The sequence below is a fragment of the Cetorhinus maximus genome, chromosome 4 (assembly GCF_964194155.1).
Source record: "Cetorhinus maximus chromosome 4, sCetMax3.hap1.1, whole genome shotgun sequence".
Classification (NCBI taxonomy): domain Eukaryota; kingdom Metazoa; phylum Chordata; class Chondrichthyes; order Lamniformes; family Cetorhinidae; genus Cetorhinus; species Cetorhinus maximus.
This window is the reverse complement of record NC_135882.1, coordinates 64,268,764-64,291,477: the sequence shown is the minus strand read 5'-3', so window position 1 is coordinate 64,291,477 and position 22,714 is coordinate 64,268,764. Positions and strand designations below refer to the sequence as shown.

General features: G+C 41.5%; 2 protein-coding genes across 2 annotated transcripts in view; one reads left to right on the top strand and one right to left on the bottom strand.

The window, feature by feature from the left end:
• Positions 1-5,639, bottom strand: part of pag1 (phosphoprotein membrane anchor with glycosphingolipid microdomains 1) — a 213,983-nt gene extending 208,344 nt beyond the window's left edge. Inside the window, exon 1 of the mRNA XM_078540252.1 lies at positions 5,408-5,639. The gene's annotated coding sequence lies outside the window, so the exon portion shown is untranslated. The remainder of the gene's footprint in view (positions 1-5,407) is intronic.
• Positions 5,640-5,790: 151 nt separating this feature from the next.
• mrpl53 (mitochondrial ribosomal protein L53) overlaps positions 5,791-22,714 on the top strand; it is a 28,149-nt gene continuing 11,225 nt past the window's right edge. The window contains exon 1 of the mRNA XM_078540250.1: positions 5,791-5,944. Coding sequence (XP_078396376.1) covers positions 5,853-5,944 — 92 coding nt within the window. The 5' untranslated portion in view covers positions 5,791-5,852. The remainder of the gene's footprint in view (positions 5,945-22,714) is intronic.

Sequence of the window (22,714 nt, the reverse complement as noted above, 5' to 3'; positions counted from 1 at the left end):
GTTTACAGGTCACAGAGGCAGGAAAGGGCACAACCACAAGGGATTTGAAAACAAGGATAGGAATTTTAAAATTGAGATGTTCCCTAACCAGGAGACAACATACATCAGTAAGCACAGGTGGCAGATGAACGAGACTTGATGCAAGTTAGGACACAGGTAGCAGAGTTTTGTATAACATCAAGTTTACAGAGGGCAAAGCTTGGGAGGCTGGTACGAAGTGTGTTACAATAGAAATAACAAAGACAAAAAGATAGTTTCTGCAGCAGGTGAGATGAGGCAAAGGCAAAGTCAGGCAACATTACAGAGGTAGACAGGCCGTCTTAGTGAAGGCAAGGATATATAATCAGAAGCTCATCTCAGGAACAACTATGACACCAGGGTTGCAACCAGTCTGGTTCAGCCTTAGACAGTTGTAGGGAGAGGAATGGAGTCGATGAATAGGGAACATAGCTTGTCACAGGGAATGAAGACAACTGCTTAGGTCTTCCCAATATTTAATTAGAGGAAATTTCTGCTCATCCAGTGCTAAGTGTGGGATAAGCAGTCTGGCAATTTAAAGACAGTGGAGAGGTCAAGAGGTGGTGAAGTAGAGCTGGGCATCGTCAGCATACATATGGAAACTGACACTGTTCTTCGATGATGTCACCAAGGGGCAGCATGTAGATGAGAAATAGGAAGGGGCTAATGAAGGGACACTTAATAGGCATCAGTTTGGGAGTGGGAAAAGAAGTCATGCAGGCGATTCTCTGGCTACAGTTTAATAGATAAGAATGGAACTAAGCAAGGGCAGTTCCACCCACCTGAATGATGGAGCAGCGGTGTTAGAGGAGGATGGTGCTGCCAACTGTATTAAGGCAGCAGGTAAGTTGAGGGGGATGCAGAGTAATAGTTAATTACTTAATTTGTAATCTTATATCTTACTTTTCTTTGAATTTAATAGGAAACTCACCTTATTTCGCTTAAACAATTCTTGATTCTCAATTTGGCTGTTTGAGAAATAATGCTTTGTTGTTGCTACTTTTAGATTGATTAGATTAGGGATCAGTGGCTGGCTAGTCTTCATGTGGATGCCTAGGCACCTGCAACAGTTGTCTCAATACAGCTCCAGGAAAATTTTAAATTATTGGAAATTCACACATCAAAGCTCTCAAATAGCCCCTGGTCTCACCCATCAGTCTCGGCACCTAGGCATCAGTTCTTCACCAATTTCATCCAAGTACATCAACTTTACCAGACTTCTGACTTGAAATCTAGATCTTCCCCACCTGTTGCCTCCTCTCTACTCTCAGGTATTTCAAAGCATAACTACCTTGATTTAGCATGTAACCACACCTATGTAGCTTAGTTTCCTCCATATGCACTCACATGCACTTTTTGGCTGCTGTTCTAGACCTGAGCCTGTCACATCTATATTCCCTTTTTCCTGTCATCATGCCTCCATTCTTTTCACCAATCTCAGGTACTCCACTATCATTAACTCCAATCCTTCAGCATTCACTGTATTTCTTAATTTCCTGCTGCCTTCCCAGGCTTGATTGCCTCTTAAGTAACCATACAACTTCTCTCAGTGCCTCTCTTGCATCTTCTGAAAGGCCCACCAAGGACTTGCCACTGTAACAAGCAGCAACCCTGTCGCACCCTATTTTCTCCTCACCCTGCACACCTAACAATGGTTAATCTTGCCAAGCACCTTCCCATCCCTATCAACGCTCAGAGCTTTGCCTCTTTGGATTCTGCCAACGAATTGGTTATCAGTGCTTCTTTCTGTATTTACCTCCAGAATGTACATTGGGGGAGACAGTGGCATAATGGTAATGTCTCTGGACTAGTTATCAAGATGCCCAGGCTAATGCTCTGGGGACACGAGTTCAACTTGTGGAATTTGAATTCAAACTAATAAAAATCTGGACTTGAAAGCTAGTTTCATGGTCATCATTACTGAGGCTATCATCAATTGTCATAAAAACCCAGGTGGTTCACTAATATTCTTTAGAGAAGGAAATCTGCCATCCTTAGCTGGCCTGGCCTACATGTGACTCCAGAGCCACAGTGATATGGTTGACTCTTAAATACCTAGCAAGTTACTCAGTTCAAGGGCAATTAGGGATGGGCAACAAATGCCTGCCTTGCCAGTGACACCCACACTGCATGAAGTTTAAAAAAAATTTAACAAGGCCCTTGTCGTCCATTAGCTCATTGTGGATCATTGACATCATGATCTTGACAGAGACATGGCTGTGGGGTGATTTCCCCTTAATGAAGTTTCCACTCCTGGCTATACCTTCCACCACTTGGCCCACTCAAAGTACCATGCTGGTGGTGTTACTTTCACCCCTTACACCTTATTCTGTCTCCTTATTCTTCTGGCAATTCCTCCTCCTTATTCCACCTTTCATTTAAAATCCCTGTTCTTCACTACCCGCCCAAGTATCACACCAAGTTTCTCTCAGATATTTTCTCCACTTTCTTCCCTCAGCCTCTGAGTAATTTCTCATCCCAGTGATTTCATCTTCATTTGAACTCTTCTTGCTCTCTCTCCTGAGATCACTGCCCTCCTTCTTCCCCAAATCTCACCCTACCAGCTAACTCTCCTACCCATTTTCATCCCCTCGATCTTGCCATCTCATGTGGCCTTGCAACCCCATTGCAACCACTGATAAAACAATCTGATTTTTTCCTTGTATCACTCTCCACCCATAAACCCCTTTCCCCTCCCTAGCTACTTCTCCCTGTGTCCTTCTCTGGAAAAGCTTTCCTTCAAGTCACTTATCATTACAATTTCTAATTCCTAACTAATTAGGCTTAGGACCACAATTCTTCATAACATTTCTGCTGCTATCAATCTGCTAAATCACACCCTCTTCAGCACTTCTGATGCCCTTAGCACCATTAAAGCCATTACGCTCTCTCACCCTATTTGTTCCCCTTGATATTCCCCTCATTTCCCCTCAAGTCCAAAGGGCACAGGTTTGAATATTTTTGGAAGACAACTGGTTTAACCATCCATTCAGATCTAGCTGGGCCACAAAGCAGCAGGGTTCCTAAAGACCATCCAGGAACGCAAAAATAATTCTGACCTCTCTTCTTCACCACAAACAGTTTTCTTAAATTATCCTCAACTCCAAGAAGCGTGAGGAACTCATGGACTTTTTGGTCACAAAGATCAAGACCAGCTGCATGTGCTGCTTCCCTCCTTTTCCCTTTTCCAGTTGGCCAGAGTTCCATTAATATGTGCTACTGCCCTCGTCCTGAACTCACACCCTTCTATAGATAAATCCCATCTCCTGCCTTGTTCTCTGAGCTTATCTTATCCATGAATTCCACCTCCTATTCCCTCGATCTTATTCCGACCAAACTGTTGATCATACAACTTCCCTTCCTGTACCACATGTTAACATATATAAATGCAGAAATAGAATTCATTCTTTGTATAATATTTTGAATTGATATTATAGTTAAATAGCAAAAATAACACTGATTTGGCAAACGGAGGTAGAAGTGATTGGAGGTAGAAGTATTCCTCTTCAGTACGGACTGAGTAGCTAAATGAGATGAAAAACTAAACTTGCACCACTACTGGTGGGAGGGTGGTTGCAATTTCCACCAACAACTACACAGAGCTTTCAACATGGAAAAGTATTGTAAGATGCTCCAGAAGTATAATCAGACAGAAATGGACACCACAGCATGGACCAAAATATGAGGAAGCTTGGTCATAGGACTAATGGTGAGTCTTAGAGGGGAAGGTCTTAGGGAGTTAATTTCAGTTAAGGCATCAAGGCCAATAGTGGGCTACAGGAGAGAAAAATAAGGAGGTGGACAGCAATATTACTTAATGAGTATAATTAAATAAGCACAAGGATTTAAACTCATACAGAATCCTTTCGGGTTGATCTAAGGAATAGCTGTAATATTGGAAATATAAACAGTAGGAAGGAAATGGAGAATGAAATTTGACAAATCAGGAAGGTATTTATTAACAATTGAACTAATTTCAGATTTTAATTATCTAGAATAACACTAGAACTGAGTTCTAAAGGTTCTGAGTTCTGAGGTTTAAAATATTTGCAGCGAGAAACACCTGTTACTGAATGTCACACCTCCTAAGGCATATTTTATTTTAAATTTACATCTCTTTAAAGCGGAATGAGATGTTATTCTAGATCAAAGATGCTAAATAAATGCAAGTTGTTGTTAGTTCTCCAAGAATTCTGAACCAGCTTTATTATGTCTCTTACCCTGACAACGTTCAGGCAGCATCAGTCATAACTCATTTACAGTATGGCAATGAGTTACATCACTCGAATGAAATGAATCTTACATGTACGTGCAAGTAGTGTAGTAGGCATTTTGTCATATCATAACTTGAGAAAGCATGCAATATTTTCTTGTTTAAAAGTACTGTAATGCATCCAACTGGAAACGTTTAGATGGAACCTGCAAACAATTTAATCAAAAACCACTTAGAACTGCATTTAAAGGGGAAAATGCATTTAGAAGTTTGTGTCTTGATTCTGGAAAGAATTTCCAAATCATACCACATAATTTCAGTATATTAAATCCAGTTTAATTTAATGACAGATATTTACAATCACTTGCCATTTAGTCCCTGGAAGATCAGCTAAACATGTAATCCCCAAACAAGCATTTGGTTTTGTCACTCAACATACTAAAATAAAATCAACTGAACATATAACAAGCATCTATCATATAATTATTTAAACGATTGCAGTTTTGCCTATATTCAAGTCACTTAAATAGAGTGCTTCATAAATGTAAGAATGATAAACGCTTTATATTTAGCTAAACAAGTATACGAAAGAAACAGATATTTAACATACAAAGGAATCTTTATCCAAAACTGGTGAAGGATAAATTACATTTTAAAATATAATACCTTTAAGTGATGCTCCAAAACACCTCTTCAGAACTCCGTGCGCAAATAAACAAAACGATTGTGCATATCATGCAACATTCAACACTACACAAACTGCAGATTTGAACCCAAGTCACATAGACAACTGTAACGGTTTCTAATGAAGAACCTATCAGGTTTATTTAGATGACTGTGTGAACTGCGTAATGTTTTTTTCCGTTACTATAAATTGTATTTACCAAGTTCAAAATAACTAAAATATCATACAAGACATGTTCATTTTATATTTCAAATGTCCAATTTTTTTAGCCTGGAGATATTCCACAAACGTCAGTTTTTCATTGTGCTCAAGGCAACAGCACAAAGTATTACACTGCCTGTACATCTTATGCGTGAAGAGTACTACCACCAAACCATGAGACTTTCTAGATACTAGTTCCTACATGTTATGCACTCAATTAATGATTTCCATATTTCAAAAATTTGCTTGCGAAACTAAACATTTACAAAGGATGTTTAAAAAAATCTTACCATGAAAAATGACGATAGAAGCCGCTAATTCGCGCAGCTGCTTCACAGTCAAGTTGATGGAGCTCAAGTACTGCACAAACATCAGTTGAAGCAGTAAACTGCAACGTGCTGTATTAAGAATAGTGATCACGCTTTCTCTATGCTGCAATAATTTGCACCCCACAAGCTCTCCAAAACAGCGAGATTGCTGCGTTCCTAAGCTCTAGTTCTGCTCCTCCCACATAGCGCGAGAGAAGCAGCTTCAAACAGCTGGGCAGAGACAGGGCGCGCATGCGTAATACTGACAACCGCACGCAGACAGAAAGTCCCACGACCAGGCGCGCGGCGCCGTTGTCAACCTGCGAACTCAGGTCGCGGGAGAGACTACAATTCCCAGTGTGCATGGCGGCACAAACCACCCAATCATCGCCCCGCCAGCAAGTCGGTCAAAGGCAAGTAAAGTAAGATGGCGGCAGGTAGAGGAAGAGTGATCCTGAAAACGGTGAAAGAAGTCATCGTGCAGTTCTGTCCTTTCGAGTCTAATGTGCGCGGCGCCAGGTAGGAAAGGCTTTCAGATAAAACTCCATCTCCCACTCACTTCTGCGGTGATTTTAGGCCTCGATCTGAGGTAGTTTCTATCGTTGGAAAAAAAACTGACTTCAGAAATGAATAAATAAAATTCTTAGACATATAAAGACAAGTAATCACAATGAAAGGGCGGTGTGACATTGGCTTATAATTCATATTGAGTCACAGAATCGTTACAGCACAGAAGGTCTGTTGTGTCTGCACTGGCTCTCTGAATGAATAATTCACCTAATGTCATTCCCACATAGCCCTGCACATTCCTCCTTTTCAAGTAATAGTTGGATTCCCTTTTGAATACTTTGATTGAACCTGCCTCCATGACACTCAGGCAATGTATTCCAGACCTTAACCACTCGTTGCGGGAAAAAGTTTTTCGTATATCACTTTTGCTCCTTTAGCTAATTACTTTAAACCTGTGACAAAAGCAAAATACTGTGGATGCTGGAAATCTGAAACAAAAACAGAAAATGCTGGGAAACTCAGCAGGTCTAGCAGTATCTGTGGAGAGAGGAACAGTTAATGTTCAGAGCTCTGAAGAAGGGTCATGCCGACTCAAAACATTAATGCTATTTCTTTCTCCACAGACCTGCTGAGTTTTTCCAGTATTTTCTGTTTTTGTACTTTAAACCTGTGACCTCTTGTTCTTGATCCTTTCACAAGTGGGAACAGTTTCCCCTATTTCCTCTGTCCAGACACCTCATGATTTTAACTGGACACAATACTCCAGCTGAGGCAGAATTAGTGTCTTATACAAATTTAACAGTTAATAAAGCCAGTGATACTCTATGATTTATTGCTGCTCTCTCAACCTGTCCCTGCCACTTTCAATGACTTTTGCACATATACACCCAGACTCCTGTGCTCCTCCACCCCTTCACAGTTGTACCCTTTATTTGTTATTGTTTCTCCATGCTCTCCTGACCAAAATGAATCACTTCACGTTTTTTCGCATTGAACTTAATTTGCCATCTGTCCAGCCATTCCACCAACTTGTCCTTTTGAAGTTCTATACTATCCTCCTCACAGGTCACATTGGTTCCAAATTTTGTAGCAGCTGCAAATTTTGAGGTTGTGCCCTGTACACCAAGGTTTAGGTCATTAATATGTATAAGGAAGAGCAAGGAACCTTAACATACACCCCTAGGGGACTCCACTACAAACTTTCCTCCATCCTGAAAAACATCATTAACCACTACTCTCTGTTTTCTATCACTCAGCGAGTTTCGTAACCATGTTGCTACTGCCCCTTTTATTCCATGAGTTATAACTTTGTCACAAGTCTGTATAACTAATGCCTTTTGGATGTCCATGCAAACCACATCAACAGCATTGCCCTCATTAATCCCCTCTGTTACCTCTTCAAAAAACTCCAACAGTTAGTTAAACACGATATTCCCTTAAAAAAATCCACGCTGACTTTCCTTAATTAACCTGCATTTATCCATGTGACTATTAATTTTGTCATAGATTATTGTTTCTAGAAGTTTCCCCACCACCAGGTTTCCCCACTGACTGGGTTGCTGCGTTCATCATTACACCCTTTCATGAACAAGGGTGTAACGTTTGCAATTTTCCAGTACTCCGGGACCATCCCTGAGCCTAAGGAAGATTGAAAAATGATGGTCAGGGCCTCCACAATTTCTAAACTCACTTCTTTCTATACTTGGATGCATCTCATCTGGTCCAGGTGCCTTACCAATCTTAAGTATAGAGAGCCTATCCAATACCTCTTCCATATCAATGTCTAGTGTCTGAATTACCTCGTCTTTCACCATGCCCTGGGTAGCTTCTTTTAGCTTGGTAAAGACAGATGCAAAGTCAGCTATGCCCTCTGCCTTGATGTGTAAATCTGTCTTTGGTCACTTATCAACCATACGCCTCCTCTTACCACCCTATTAATATTTATATGCCTATAGAAGACTTTGGAATTCCCTTTTTTGCTGGGTGCTAGTCCCTTTTCATTTTTCTTCTTTGCTTCTCTTATTTGCTTTTTCATCTCTCCTCTGAACCTTCTGTATTCACTCAGGTTTGTATTTTCTACCTGACATCAATCATTCACACACTTTTTCTTCTTCTATCTTAATTTCTATCTCTTTTGTTATCCAGGGAGGTCTGGATTTGTTTGCCCTACCTTTCTCTTCTGAGGAATATACCTTGACTGCCCAAATTATCTCCTCTTTGAAGGTAGCCCATAGTTCAGCTACCTCTTTTCCTGCCAACTCGTTAACTCCAATTTATTTGGCCAAGATCTGTTTTTATCCCATTGAAGTTGGCTTTCCTCCAGTTAATTATCCTTACTTTGGATTGTTCTTTGTTCTTTCCCATAGCCAGCCTAAACCTTATGATATAACGATAACTGTCCCCTATATGTTCTCCTACTGACTCCTGATCCACTTGGCCTACCTTATTTGCAAGAACCAGGTCTAGCAATGCCTCCTGTCTTGTTGGACTGGAAACAAACTACTATAGAAAATTTTCCTGAACACACTATAGGAACTCTTGCTCCTCTCTGCCTTTACACTACTACTATCGCAGTCTGTATTCAATAACTAAAGACCCCCATTATAACTACTCTATTTTCTTGCAGCTTTTTGTCATTTCCTTGCAAATTTGTTCCTCTACATTCTTCCCACTGCACAATGTATTTTCACCTTTTTTGTTCCTTAGCTCTAGCCAAACAGATTCTGCCCTTAACTCCTCTGGACCATCCCCTCTCTCCAGCACTGAAATGCTCTCCTTAATCAATACTGCCATGCCTCCCCTTTTTCTTCATTTCCTATCTTTCCTGAACATCTTGTATATTTAACGTCCAGTCCTGCCCCTCTTTGAACCAGGTGTCTGTTATGGCCACAACATATCATATTTTCACTTGTTAATCTCCGCCTGCAACTCACCAATCTTGTTTACCACACTTCGTGCATTCACATCCATGCACAGTAACCCTTGACATTATTACTTTCCCCCTTGCTTTGACCCCACCTATTAACTTATTATTCTCTATTCTAGTGCTATCTATCCTTCCCAGTATTCTGTGCACCTTGGTATTCCTCGCTGATATTACCGCCTGGTTCCCGCACCCTTGCCAAGTTAATTTCAACCTTCCCCAATAGCACTAGCAAAAAGCCCCACAAGGAACTCAGCCTCAGATTTATTTAGGTGCAGCCTGTGCAGGTTCCCCCCCCCCCCCCAAGCTGGTCTCAATCTCCCAAGAGTCTAAAACTCCCCCCCCCACCACCTTAAAACAGTGAGAGGAGAGCCAGGATTTTCAGTTTAAAACAGAGAGGTGAGTCGGGAGCTCGGATATGGAGAGTGGACCTGCGTGAGGGCAGCAGCAGCAGAAGATTAAAACCAGCAGCAGAGAGCCCCTTCAACCTGTCAGAGACAAAGTGTGACATCAATGGAAAACAGGTAGGTGATTGGTGGGTATCTCTTCTGTGTCTCTTTTGATTGGCCAAGTAGTTTAAATCAGGAGACGCTATTTACAGCTGAAGAGTACAGTTAGGAAATTCACTTTTAAAATATTTAACACCCAAATTAATTAATTAAATAGAATAGAGAAGGCTGGGCAGGCGATGTGTTGCACCTGTAGTATGTGGGAGCTGGTGGATGCCGGTGTGATCCACGGTGACCACATCTGCAGCAAGTGTTGGCTCAGAGCTGATGAGCTGGAGTCCGAGCTGCGGACACTGCAACACATCAGGGAGGGGGAGAGTTACCTGGACACTGTTTCAGGAGGATGTCACACCCCTTAGGTTAATTACATCAAATTTGGTCAGGGACAGCAGGATGTGACTGGGAGTGAGGCAGGTATGGGGATCCAGAATTTAGCTTTAGAGGAGCCTCAGCTGGTGCCAATGTCCAATAGGTATGAGGTTCTTGCTTCCGGTTTGGACAGACTGCAGGGAGGATGAGCGAACTGACCACAGCACCATGGTACAGAACGCCATCCAAGTGGGGGAGAAAAGAGAAGTGTAGTAATAATAGGGGATAGCATAGTTAGGGGAATAGATACTGTTCTCTGCAGCAAAGACAGAGAGTCCCAAAGGCTGTGTTGCCTACCTGGTGCCAAGGTTAAGGACATCGCTCCTGGGCTGGAGAGAAACTTGGAGTAGAAGGGGAAGGATCCAGTTGTCGTAGTTCACATAGGTATGACTAGGAAAGAGGTTCTGCTGAGGGACTACGAGCAGCTTGGGGCTAAATTAAAAAGCAGAACCACAAAGGTAATAATCTCCGGATTACCACCTGAGCCACGTGCAAATTGGCATAGGGTAAATAAGATTAAGAGAGGTAAATGCGTGGCTCAAAGACTGGTGTGGGAGAAATGGGTTCTGATTCATGGGGCACTGGCTCCAGTACTGGGGAAGGAGAGAGCTGTTCCTTTGGGACAGGCGTCATTTGAACCATGCTGGGACCAGTGTCCTGGTGAATTGTGTAACTGCTGGGAACTCAATATTCAAGGGTATTCGATGTTCCGGAAAAATAGGCAAAAAGGAAAAGGACGTGGTGTAGCTTTGTTAATAAAGGAAGGTATCAGTGCGGTGGTGAGTAGTGATATAGGTGCCATAAATCGTGATGTGGAATCAGTTTGGGTAGAAATAAGGAATAGCAAGGGGAAGAAGTCATGGGTGGGAGGCCCCTGAGAGTTTCCTCACTGTAAGACAAAGTATAAATGGGGGCATGTAAGAAGGGTGCTACAATTGTCATGGGTGATTTTAATCTGCAAATTGAATGGACAAATCAGATTGGCAGGAGTAACATGGAAGGCGAATTTGTAGAGTGCATCAGGGATTGTTAGAGCAATACATTGCAGAACAGGCTATTTTAGATCTAGTCATGTGTAATGAGGTAGGATTAATAAGTAATTAAGTTTCCTCTAAGGGGTAACGATCACAACATGGTAGAATTTCAAATTCAGTTTGAGGGCGAGCAACTCGGGTCTCAAACAAGTGTCCTCAACTTAAATAAGGGCAATTACAGAGGTAGGAAGAAAGAGTTGTCTAAGGTGGGCTGGGAAAATAGACTAAGGTGAAGGTCAGCGGATGAGCAGTGGCTGACATTTAAGCAGACATTTCATAACACTCAGCTAAAATTTATCCCGGTCAGAAAGAAGGCCTCGATGAGAAGGATGAACCACCAGTGGTTAACAAAGGCGGTCAAGGAGAGCATCCAGTCAAAAACTAAGGCACAAACAAAGTGGCGAAAACTGGTGGTAGGCCAGAAGATTGTGAATTTTTTAGGAGCCAGCAGCCGATGATTAAAAAGCTAATAAAAAGGGAGAAAATTGATTATGAAAGTAAATTGACAAGAAACATAAAAACAAACAACAAGAACTTCTATGGGTATATAAAAAGAGAGTAGCTAAAGTCAGCGTGGGACCCTTGGAGGATGCAGTTGGAGAATTGATGACAGGGAACAGGGGAATGGCACATAATTTAAACCAATATTTCACGGTGGAGGACATTATAAATATTCCAAAGATATCAGATAAGCAAGGGGCTAATGGGAGGGAAGACCTTGTAACAGTCTTTAACATGAGGGACAAAGAATTTGACAAACTAATGGGACTAAAGGCAGACAAGTCGCCAGGACCTGATGGCCTGCAACAAGTGTTTTAAAGGAAGTGGCCCCAGAGATAGTGGAGGCATTGGTCGAAATATTCCAGAACTCACTGGATTCCAGGAGGGTCCCAGAGGATTGGAAAACTGCTAATGTGACGCCAATATTCAAGAAGGGAGGAAGACAAAAAGCAGGAAACTATAGGCCAGTCAGCCTAACATCTGTCGTTGGGAAAATGCTAGAGTCCATTATTAAGGAAGAAATAGGACATTTAGAAAAGCTTAATGCAATCAAACAGAGTCATCATGGTTTTGTGACAAATTTGCTAGAGCTCTTTGAGGACATAACAACCAGAGCTGATAACGGGGAGCCGGTAGATGTAGTGTATTTAGATTTCCAGAAGGCATTCGATAAGGTGTCACATAAAAGGTTATTGCACAAGATAGGAGCTCACGGTATTGGTGGTAATGTATTAGCGTGGATTGAGGATTGGTTAACACACAGAAGACAGAGAGTCGGGGTTAATAGGCCTTTTCCACGTTGGAAAGACGTAACTAGTGGGGTGCACAAGGATCAGCCCTGGGCCTCATTTATTTACTATTTATATTAATGACTTGGAGGGGGCAGGGTGTAATGTATCCAAATTTGCTGGCGATACAAAAATAGGTGGGAGGGCATGTTGTGATGACGACATAAGGAATCTGCAAGGGGATATAAACAGGTTGAGTGAGTGGGCAAAAGCTTGGCAGATGGAGTTTAATGTAGGAAAGTGTGAGGTCATGTACTTTGGTAGGAAAAATAAAAAGGCAGACTATTATTTAAATGGAGAGAGACTCCAAAAAGTGCAGCATAGAGGGATCTGGGTATTCTTGTGCATGAAACACAAAAAGTTAGCATGCAGGTACAGCAAGTAATTAAGAAGGCAAATGGAATTTTGGCCTGTATTGCTTGGGGGTTGGAGTTTAAAATTAGGGAAGTCTTGTTACAACTGTACAGGGTGTTGGTGAGGTCGCACCTGGAGTACTGTGTACAGTTTTGGTCCCCATATTTAAGAAAGGATATACTGGCATTGGAGGCAGTTCCAAAGAGATTCACTCGGCTGATTCCTGGGATGAAGGGGTTGACTTATCAAGAACGGCTAAACAGGTTAGGCCTTTATTAATTAGAGTTTAGAAGAATGAGGGGTCATCTTATTGAAACGTATAAGATTCTGAGGGGGCTTGACAGGATAGATGTTGAGAAGATGTCTCCATTAGTGGGGGAATCTCGAACAAGGGGACAGAGTTACAGAATAAGGGGACATTCATTTAAAACTGAGATGCAAAGGAATTTCTTCCCCTTGCCTCGCGCCGTGCCGCCGGGGCCCTCGCCTCACGCCATGCCCCCGGGAATCAATGCAAGTAATTAATATCTGATAGCCTTTCACTTTAACTATGAGAAAACCTGAATGGCAATACACGTAGTGAAGATAAAAGCAGAAACCAAATACTGCAAACATGAAACAATAATAGAAAATGCTAGAAACAATCAGCTGGTTAGACAGTATCAGTGGAGAGGGAAACGGAGTTAACAATAAATCACTGATCTTAAACCTTAACTCAGTTTCTGTCTCTCTCGACAAATGCCTTTTCTCACAAAACCATAAGGAGACACTGGGTTGCCCAGTGCCATCAAGAAGTGCTACGTTTTTAGAGGCGCACAAATAATAAGGAACTAAACCTAAAATGAAGAAAACTTATAGAAATTAACTAACATTACAGCTAGTGTCCATTCTATGATTCTAGGTGTTGACGAATCTTTGTGAACGGCTGCAGTCCATATGATGTACTTGCTCCTACTGCACTGTTAGGTAAGAAGTTCAATGATATTCACCTAGAATCATAAAATGGTTACAGCACCAAAAGAGGACATTCAGCCCATCAAGCCTGTGCCAGCTCTTTGCAACAGCAGTTTAGCTAGTCACACTCTCCTACACTTTCCCCGTAGCCCTGCAAATATTTTCTCTTCAGGTGTTTGTACAATTCCTATTGGAAAGCCACTATTTCATCTGCCCCTACCAGCTCAGGCAGTCCATTCCAGATTGCAACTACTCGCTGTGTAAAAAGAACTATTCCCACATGTCATCTTTGCTTCTTTTGCCAATCATTTTAAATATGTGTCCTTGGGCTTTTGAGCCTTCCACCAGTGGGAATGGTTTCTATCTACTATGTCTAGACACCTCATGATTTTGGAAACCTCTATAAAATTTCTTTTGGATCTTCTCTTTTCAAAGGAGATGGTGAAAGAATGGCAATACATTTTTAAGTAAGGATGGTGTGTGACTTGGTGGAAAACTTGGAGGTTATGGTGTTGCCATATGCCTACTGCCTTTGTCTTTTTAGGCAGTGGAAGTCAGTGGTTTGTTCGATGCTGTTGAAAAAGCCTTAGTCAGTTGCTGCAGTCCACCTTATAGATGGTACACATGGCAGCCATGTTGCTCTAGTGGTGGAGGGAGTAAATGTTTACGGTGGTGGGTTGGGTGCCAAACAAGTGGGCTGCTTTGTTCTGATAGTGTTGATCTTCTTATAAGAACATAAGAAACGGGAACAAGAATAGCCCATTCAGCCCCTCCAGCACTCATTAAGATCATGGCTGATCTGATTGCGGCCTTAACTCCACTTTCCTGTCTGCCCTTCATAGCCCTTGACTCCCTTGTAGATCAAAAATCTATCTAACTCAGCCTTGAATATATTCAATGACCCAGCCTCCACTGCTCTCTTGGAAGAGAATTCCAAAGACTTAACGACCCTCCGAGAGAAATTAGTGACCCCCTATTTTTAAACTGTGCCTCCTAGTTCTAAATTCCCCTAGGAGGAGAAACATTCTCTCAGCATCTACCCTGTCAAGTCCCCTCAGAACCTTATATGTTTCGATAAGATCTCCTCTCATTCTTCTGAACTCCAATGAGTATAAGCCCAACCTGCTCAACCTTTCCTCATAAGACAAACCCCCATTCCTGGAATCAGCTATGTGAACCTTCTCTGAACTGCTTCCAATGCAAGTATAGCCCTCCTTAAGTAAGGAGACCAAAGCTAGACACAATTCTCTAAGTATATTTTCACCAATGACCTGTACAGTTGTAGCAAGACTTCAATCCCCCTTTCAATAAAGGCCAACATTATGTTTGTCTTCCTTATTATTAGCTGTACCTGCATGTTAACTTTTTGTGATTCACGTACAAGAATACCCTGATCCCTCTACTGCAGCATTAACCTCTCTCCATTTAAATAATATTCTACTTTTCTATTCTTACTAAAGTGGACAACCTCACATTTTCCCATATTATACCCATCTGTCAAATTTTTGCCCACTCACTTAACCTATCTATATCCCTTCACAGACTCTTTGTAACCTCCTCACAATTTGCTTTCCTATCTATCTTCATATCGTCAGCAAATTTGGTTAAAATATGGCTGGTTTCTTCACCCAAGTCATTAATATAGATCATAATAGTTGAGACCCCAACACTGATCCCTGTGGCACTCCACTAGTTAAAATTTGCCATCCTGAAAATGACCCATTTATCACGACTTTCTGTTTCCTGTTAGTTAGCCAGTCCTCTGTCCATGCTGATATAACGACCCCAACACGATAAGCTCTTTCGTAGCAATTTTTTATGTGTCACCTTATTGAATGCCTTTTGGAAATCCAAATATATTATGCTACTGGTTCCCCTTTATCTACCCTGTTTGTTACATCCTGAAAGAACCCTAATAAATTTGTCAAATATGATTTCACTTTCACAAAACCATGTTGAATCTGCTTGACTGTATTCTAAATGTCCTGCTACTTACTGTTTAATTTTGGATTCTAGCATTTTCTAAATGTCTGATGTTAGGCTTCTTGGTCTATAGTTTCCTGCTTTCTGTCTCCCTCCTTGCTTGAACAGAGTGTTGTTGGAACTGTACTTATCCAGGTAAGTGAGAATATTCCATTATGCTTCTGACTTAATGCCTTGTAGATGGTGGAATGACTGGGGTTAGGAGGTGAGTTGTTCAATACAAAATATCCAACTTCTGATCTGCTCTTGTTGCCACAGTATTTATGTCACTGCTCCAGTTAGGTATCTGTTCAATGGTAACTTCTAGGATGTTGATGGTAGGGGATTTGATGATGCTAATGTCATTGAATGTCAAGGGGTGGTGATTAGATGTTCCCTTGTTGGAAATAGCCATTGCATGGCACTTGCAAGTGTTACATGTCATTTACCAGCCCAAACCTGAATGTTGCCCAACCTGCTGCATGCGGCAGAGATTGCTTCATTATCTGAGGATTTGTGAATGGAATTGAACATTGTGTAATATCACAAGTCCCCACTTCTGACCTTATGATGGATGAATGGTTATTGATGAAGTAGCTGAAGATGGTTGCGTCTATGACACTGCCCTGAGGAACTCCTGTCACGATGTCCTTGGGCTGAGATGATTGGCCTCCAACAGCCACAACCATCTTCATTTGTGCAAGGTATGACACTAGCCAGTGGAGTGTTTTTTTCTGATTCCTATTGACATCAATTTTACTAGAGCTCCTTGATGTCACATTCGGCAAATGCTGTCTTAATGTCAAGGGCAGTCACTCTCACCCCTCATTTGAAATTCAGTTCTTTTACTCAGACCAAAGCTGTAATGAGGTCTGAAGCCGAGTGGTTCTAAAGTAACCCAATCTGGGGATCAATGAGGTGAGCAGGTCATTGCTGAGTAAATGTTGCTTCATAGCAATGCCAAGAACACCTTCCATCAATTTGCTCATGATTTAAAGCGTTCTGATGGGGCAATAATTAGCCTGCTTTTTGTGGGTAGGACTTACCTGGATAGTTTTTCATATAGTTGGGTAGATGCCGGTATTGTAGCTACACAGGAATAGCTTAGGGAGAGGCATGGCTAGCTCTGGAATGCAAGTTTTCAGCAGCACAGTTGGGATGTCATCAGAGTCCATGGCCATTGCTGTATCCAGTGTTTCTTTATATCACTTGGAAAGGATTAAATTGGCTGAAGACTGACGATTGTGATGGTGGGGATTTCAAAAGGAGGCTTCATGGATTATCCACTCAGCACACACCTGACTGAAAATGATTTCAAATGCTTCAACCTTATCTTTTTCACTCACATCTTGGGCTTCACCATTATTGAGAATGGGAATGTTCATGGAGCTTCTGCCTCCTTTTTTAAAATTAATCACCACCATTCTTGATTGGATTTGGAAAGACCGAACAGCTTTGATCTGATCTATTGACAATGGGGTTGTTTAGCTCTATCTGTAGCAAAAAGCTTTCACTGTTTACCAGATGTGTAGTCTTGTGTTGTAGTTTCACCAGGTTGGCACCTTATTTTTAGATATTCCTGGCGCTGCTCCTGGCTTGCTCTGCTACACTCCTCATGGAGCAGAGTTGGTCCATTGGCTTGATGGTATGGTAGACTGATGGATATGCCAGGCCGTGAGAGTACAGATTGTGGTGGAATACTAATTCTGCTGCTGAAGATGGCCCACAGCACCTCATGGACGCCCACTTTCAATCTGGTGGATCTGTTCTGAATCTATCCCATTTAGTACAGTGGTAGTGCCATACAATGCAAAAGTGGGTGTCTACAATGTGAAAATGGGACGACTTCTCCACAAAGAATGTGCAGTGTTCACTCTTACCAATACTGTCATGGACAGATGCATCTGCAACAGGTAGATTGGTGAGGATGAGGGCATTAGGCTTATCCCTCATGTTGACTCTCTCACCACATGCCACAGGCCTAGTGGCAACTATGCCCTTTAGGACTTGGCCAGCTTGGTCAACAGTGGTGCTTGAGCCACCCTTCATGATGGACATTGATATCCTCCAACTAGAGTGCATTCTGTCTCCTTGTTACCTTCAGTGCTTCCTCCAAGTAATGTTTGTTCAACATAGAGGAGTACTGATTCATCAGCTGAGGGAGGATGGTAGGTGGTAATCAGCAGGAGGTTTCCTTGCCCATGTTTGATCTGATGCCACAAGACTTCATGGGGTCCAGAGTCAATGTTGAGGACCCCCCCAGGGGCACTCCCTCTTGACTGTATAGCACTGTGCTGCCACATCTGGTGGGCCTTTCTCCCGGTGGGACCGGACATATCCAGGGATGGTGATGAAGGAGCTTTGGACATAGACTGAAAGGTATGATTCTGAGAGTATGACTATCAGGTTGTTGCTTGATTAGTCTGTGGACCAGCTCTCCCAATTTTGGCATAAATCCCTAGATGTTAGCAAGAAGGACTTTGTGGGGTCATTGGGCTGGGTGTGCCTTTGTCATGCCCAGTGCCGAGGCTGATGCCAGGTGGTATATCTGCTTTTATTTTTATTAGACTTTTTTGTAGCAGTTTGACACAACTTGAGTGGGTTGCAAGGCCACTTCAGAGGGCATTTAAGACTGAACAAGATTGCCGAGGGTCTGGAGTCTCATATAGTCCAGACCAGGTGAGGACGACAGAATTCCTTCTCTAAAGGACAATAGTGCAGATGGGTTTTTATAACAGTCCTATAGTTTCAAGGTCACCATCATTGTTGCTAGCTTTTTATTCCAGATTTATTTAATTAACTGGATTTAATTTCCCAACTGCCACAGTTGGATTTGTCTTTTCTCTTGGGAAAATTAGTCCAGGTCTCTGGATTATTAATTCAGTAACATAACCACTATGCTATCGTGCCCATAGGTACATAGCATGCTCCCTTACCAAGGCCACCCGGGTGTAGACAAGACCACAGAAGTGAGGCAGGGAGTCAGAGTGAACACCTCCTCAAGTCATGCACAACCAGAACCTATAAATGGTTCTCCACTGATGCTGCCTAATCTGCCGAGTGTTTCCGGCATTTTCTGTTTTTATTTCAAGTGTTGTATGAGTAAGACCAAATGATGGTGAAGTACAAGGAGGAGTTCCTGCGAAGTGAATGTCAAGTTCTAAGTGCTAAAATATAAAGCACACCCTCGAGGATGCGAATCCCTTGAATACCTGAGCCATATCCTAATTGGCACAGGGAGAAACTGAGCAAGAAACTGAATGTGTGGTTGAAAGAATGTCATGGGAAGGAGGGAATTTAGTTCACGAGACACTGTGATAGAATTGAGTTATACTGCTAGGACCTTGATCCTAGCAGAAAGGATAAGTAGGATTTTAGAAATAACAATAAAATAGTAAAGGGGGGGGAAACTTGAGATGGATATAATAGGTGGGTGTAATGTGAAGATAAGAAAAGAAGGATGAGAACAAAGGTATAACAACTAGATAACAAATATCAAGGAAGAAAAGTGGGTATATAGAAGCAATAAATTACCTGACAAAAAAGTATTGAAAAATAAGAACACATTAAATTGCCTGTATAGAAATGTAGTAAGGATCAGCAACAAAACAGAAGAATTGGAGGCAAAAATAAAATGTGAGGAATTAAATGTAATTGGAATAGTAGAAAATATTGCAAGTCATTATGTATTTAGAAATGATGGGGAAGGAGGAAGGGGTGGGAGGGGCTTAACCTCAGAAATGACGTAATGACAGGAACAAGTAAGGACATAACTAACAGAGATAGAATCCATATGAATTGAGATAAAGGATAGGAAGGGATTGGCCACACATACAACAGGGACCACATAGTAGAAAGGAAGTAGAGTGGGCAGTAGTTAAATGAAGAGATCAACAAAGCCCAGGGGAAAAAAGTCCCACTCAAAAACAAGATGAAACTAGCAAGGAATGCACCACAGATAAATGAGGAGTCACGGGTAAAATTGAATCTACAGAAAAGCATATATAAAATACATACACAATAAAGGAGATGATACAAAAGGGAATATGATGAGCTTAGGAAAGGGGTAGAAGGAAAAACGGGAAAGCAAAGAGGAAATATTAAATGAAAATATTGAAAAATATAAAAATAAGTCATGGTGTATTCTATAGACACTTAAGTAGCAAAATAATAATTAATATAGGGTTAAAGTCACTTAGAGATGATTAAGATAAGCTCATAAGAGATGGCACTAAAATGGGTGGATACTGATTAGATATTTGCCTCAGTTTTCCGTGAAGAGACCAACCAAGTTGAAATAAAAACAGTATAATTCAAGAGGGATGTTGAGTTTGGCTGTAGTAATGAGGCTATCACTGTTATTGCAGGGTAAATCTGATAGCAACTTCTAGTGGTCACACATGCGCCGTTTAACGTGCAAATGTGAAAGTTGCTGCCAGAGATACCCTGCTCCTCCACACAGTCCTTTAATCGTAGTAGAGATTTGTGGTTTCCTAATAGGTTACTGTGATTAAAGCAGCACTAATCCACAGTTTGTTCATATATAGCACTACCAATTACAAGTTAACTCACTAACTGTTACCAGTAGCTACCATGGATTACTATTGAGAGGTAAACATGCAAATATGAACTTGAAAATACTGTGATTAAAGTGGCAATCAATCCACAATGTAAACACAAAAATTGATTTCTAGCAACACTACTATGAATTAGCATTTAGGTTAAGCACTATGGATTACAACTGAGGTTAGGTACAATGCAGAGCACACCACAGAAACAGTAAGCAACTTCAGAGACCACAGCTGCAGCAGCTTCAGGCAAGGCAAGCAGCAAGCAACTTACAGACTATATGTTTCAAGCTCCAGGCAAGATATGGCAAACAGCTTCAAGCTTTAGGCTTCAGCAAAGCAAAGTGTTTTGCAGACCCCACTTCCAATGTCCTCTCTAGTATGCTGTCCAGAGTCCAGGCACATTCGCGAGTGCAACAATGGAGTGCGCATATGCAGTCCCAGAGCAATTTTCATGCTCCCTGATACAGGTGCACATACACAGAATGGCTGATATGCCTTGCAAATAACCACTCTGATTGAAATCTGTGTAATGACATGAATTTGTGTTCTTACCCACTAGCTGCACACTAAAGATGGATGTAAAAATTAGGGCTAGCCCATTTACAAGCAAAAGGTAATTACTGCTGAATATACTCTATTGCCCTGAGAAAATAATTTTAGAACTGTGGAGCCTCATTCCCCCAGAAGAATATTAATGGTGCAGAATTTTTTTTTAAAAAGGTTTGTTTTTACAAGAAACAGCCATTCGCCACTACTCCCTGTCATCCAGCCAACTTTGTATCCATGCTGCCACTGTCCCTTTTATTCCATGGGCTTCAACTTTGCTGGCAAGCCTGTTAGGTGGCACTTTATCAAATGCCTTTTGGAAGTCCATATACACCATAACAACTGAATTACATCATCAAAGACCTCAATCAGGTTTGTTAAACTCAATTTGCCTTGAACAAATCTGTGCTGGCTTGCCTCAATTAATCTACACTTGTTAAAGTGACTATTAATTTTGATCTGGATTATTATTTCTAAAAGCTTCCCCACCACTGAGGTTAAACTCTTAACTGAACAAATGTGTAACACTTGCAATTCTCCAATCCTCTGGCACCATCTCCATATCTAAGGAGGATTTGAAGATTATGGCTAGTACCTCTGTAATTTCCACCCTTACTTCCTTAGGCATCTTCCAATACATCCTATCCGGTCCTTTTGACTTGTCCACTTTTACACTCAGCTTTCTAATGCTTCCTCTTTATCGACTTTAGCCCATCCAATATCTCAACAACCTACTTACTCACTATGACTCTAACAGCATTTTCTTTCTTGGTAAAAGCAAATGCAAAGTACTCATTCAGCATTTCAGCCATGCCCCCTGCCTCAATGCATAGGTCCTTAATCAGACCCACTTCTCCTCTTACCACCTGTTACGGACAGGGGAGAAATGGAAGGATGTTTCCCCTTTTCTGCACCTCTCGACTAAGTGCAGCAAGATGTTTTCAGGATGACCAGCCATCCCTTATTTTATGGGATTGTCCTGTAATTGAGCCCACTCTACTCCTGTGTGTACCATCTCACAGGCCTGACAACCCACTACCCCATGCCTCCTCTTTCTCCCCCCACCCACCCCAACTCTGCTCTCAGACCTGGTTCTGGCAGCACCCCTGCCCTAATGGTCCTTTAATTTTCTCCATGAGAGTTGGCAACCCTGCATGTTTTAAACAAGAAGTGCTTTAACCCCTTGAGTGCTGTGACTCTTAAGAAAAGAGACGACAGGTTTTCCCCTAAGTTTAAATTAAAGAAAGAATACATTTTTATATCTCAAAACTCGAAATGTAGTTGCAATTGTGCCCCCTCACTCATTCACTCAAGACAGACACATAAAAGAAGAGGTGATTACAAAGGAGGTAGCGTGCACTTAGCGACTTTTTGGACTCTTTAAACATCTATTAAGCTTATTTTTGAGACTGATGCTGGAAACACTGCAGCCCTGATAATTTTCTTTCACTTCACTGAAGAAAATGAAGGTTGGAAGTTTCTGCTGATTAATTCACAGTGGCTTACTCCTTACAACAGTAGGTTTCTTGGCCTTGTTCCAGTCGAAGTTGTAGTCTGATTGACATCTTGAGCACTTTCAATATGCGTGTTAATAAAGTGTTTCTTATCACAGTTGGTTTCTGTCAGGTATCAATGTTCCCATTGTCCACTCAAGTTGGCCCTGACTATGTTAACATTAACACACAATGGGATTTAAATCTTTGCTATTTCCATCCCCTTGTGAAAGGATGGTTTTTCTTTACACCCATTTTTTGTGGAATTTCAATCTGTAAACATTAAGTCTGTGTGGCCATTGTACTTCAGTTTCTGTAATCCTGTAGACAATAGTAGATGTTAACTCCACAAGAAAGATGTTGCATTTTTAATGTCTCTTCAATGGAATATCTCAAAAGGTTTCTTACATTTTAATGTTCTGTCCGGACCAACAGGCTACTTCCAGCCGAGGGTAGTTTCATTTATATTTGCAGACAAGGAGGGAAGTCACCTGACCCCCTTGACTCCATCTTGTTTTAACGTAAATTGTCCATTTTCCATTCTGCTCTTTAAAAAGTAGTGTTCATTTTTTCCATAAATTTGCTGGCATAATTCTGTGGGCATGACAGATCTTTTTACTATTTATATGCCTATAGAAAATTTTTGGATTCCCTTTTATGTTAGATGCCATTCTCTCTTTGCCACTCATATTTCTTTTCTTACTTCTCCTCTGAGCCTTCTATTTCAGCTTAGTTCTCAGTTGTATTATCAACCTGACATCTATCATATCCACCC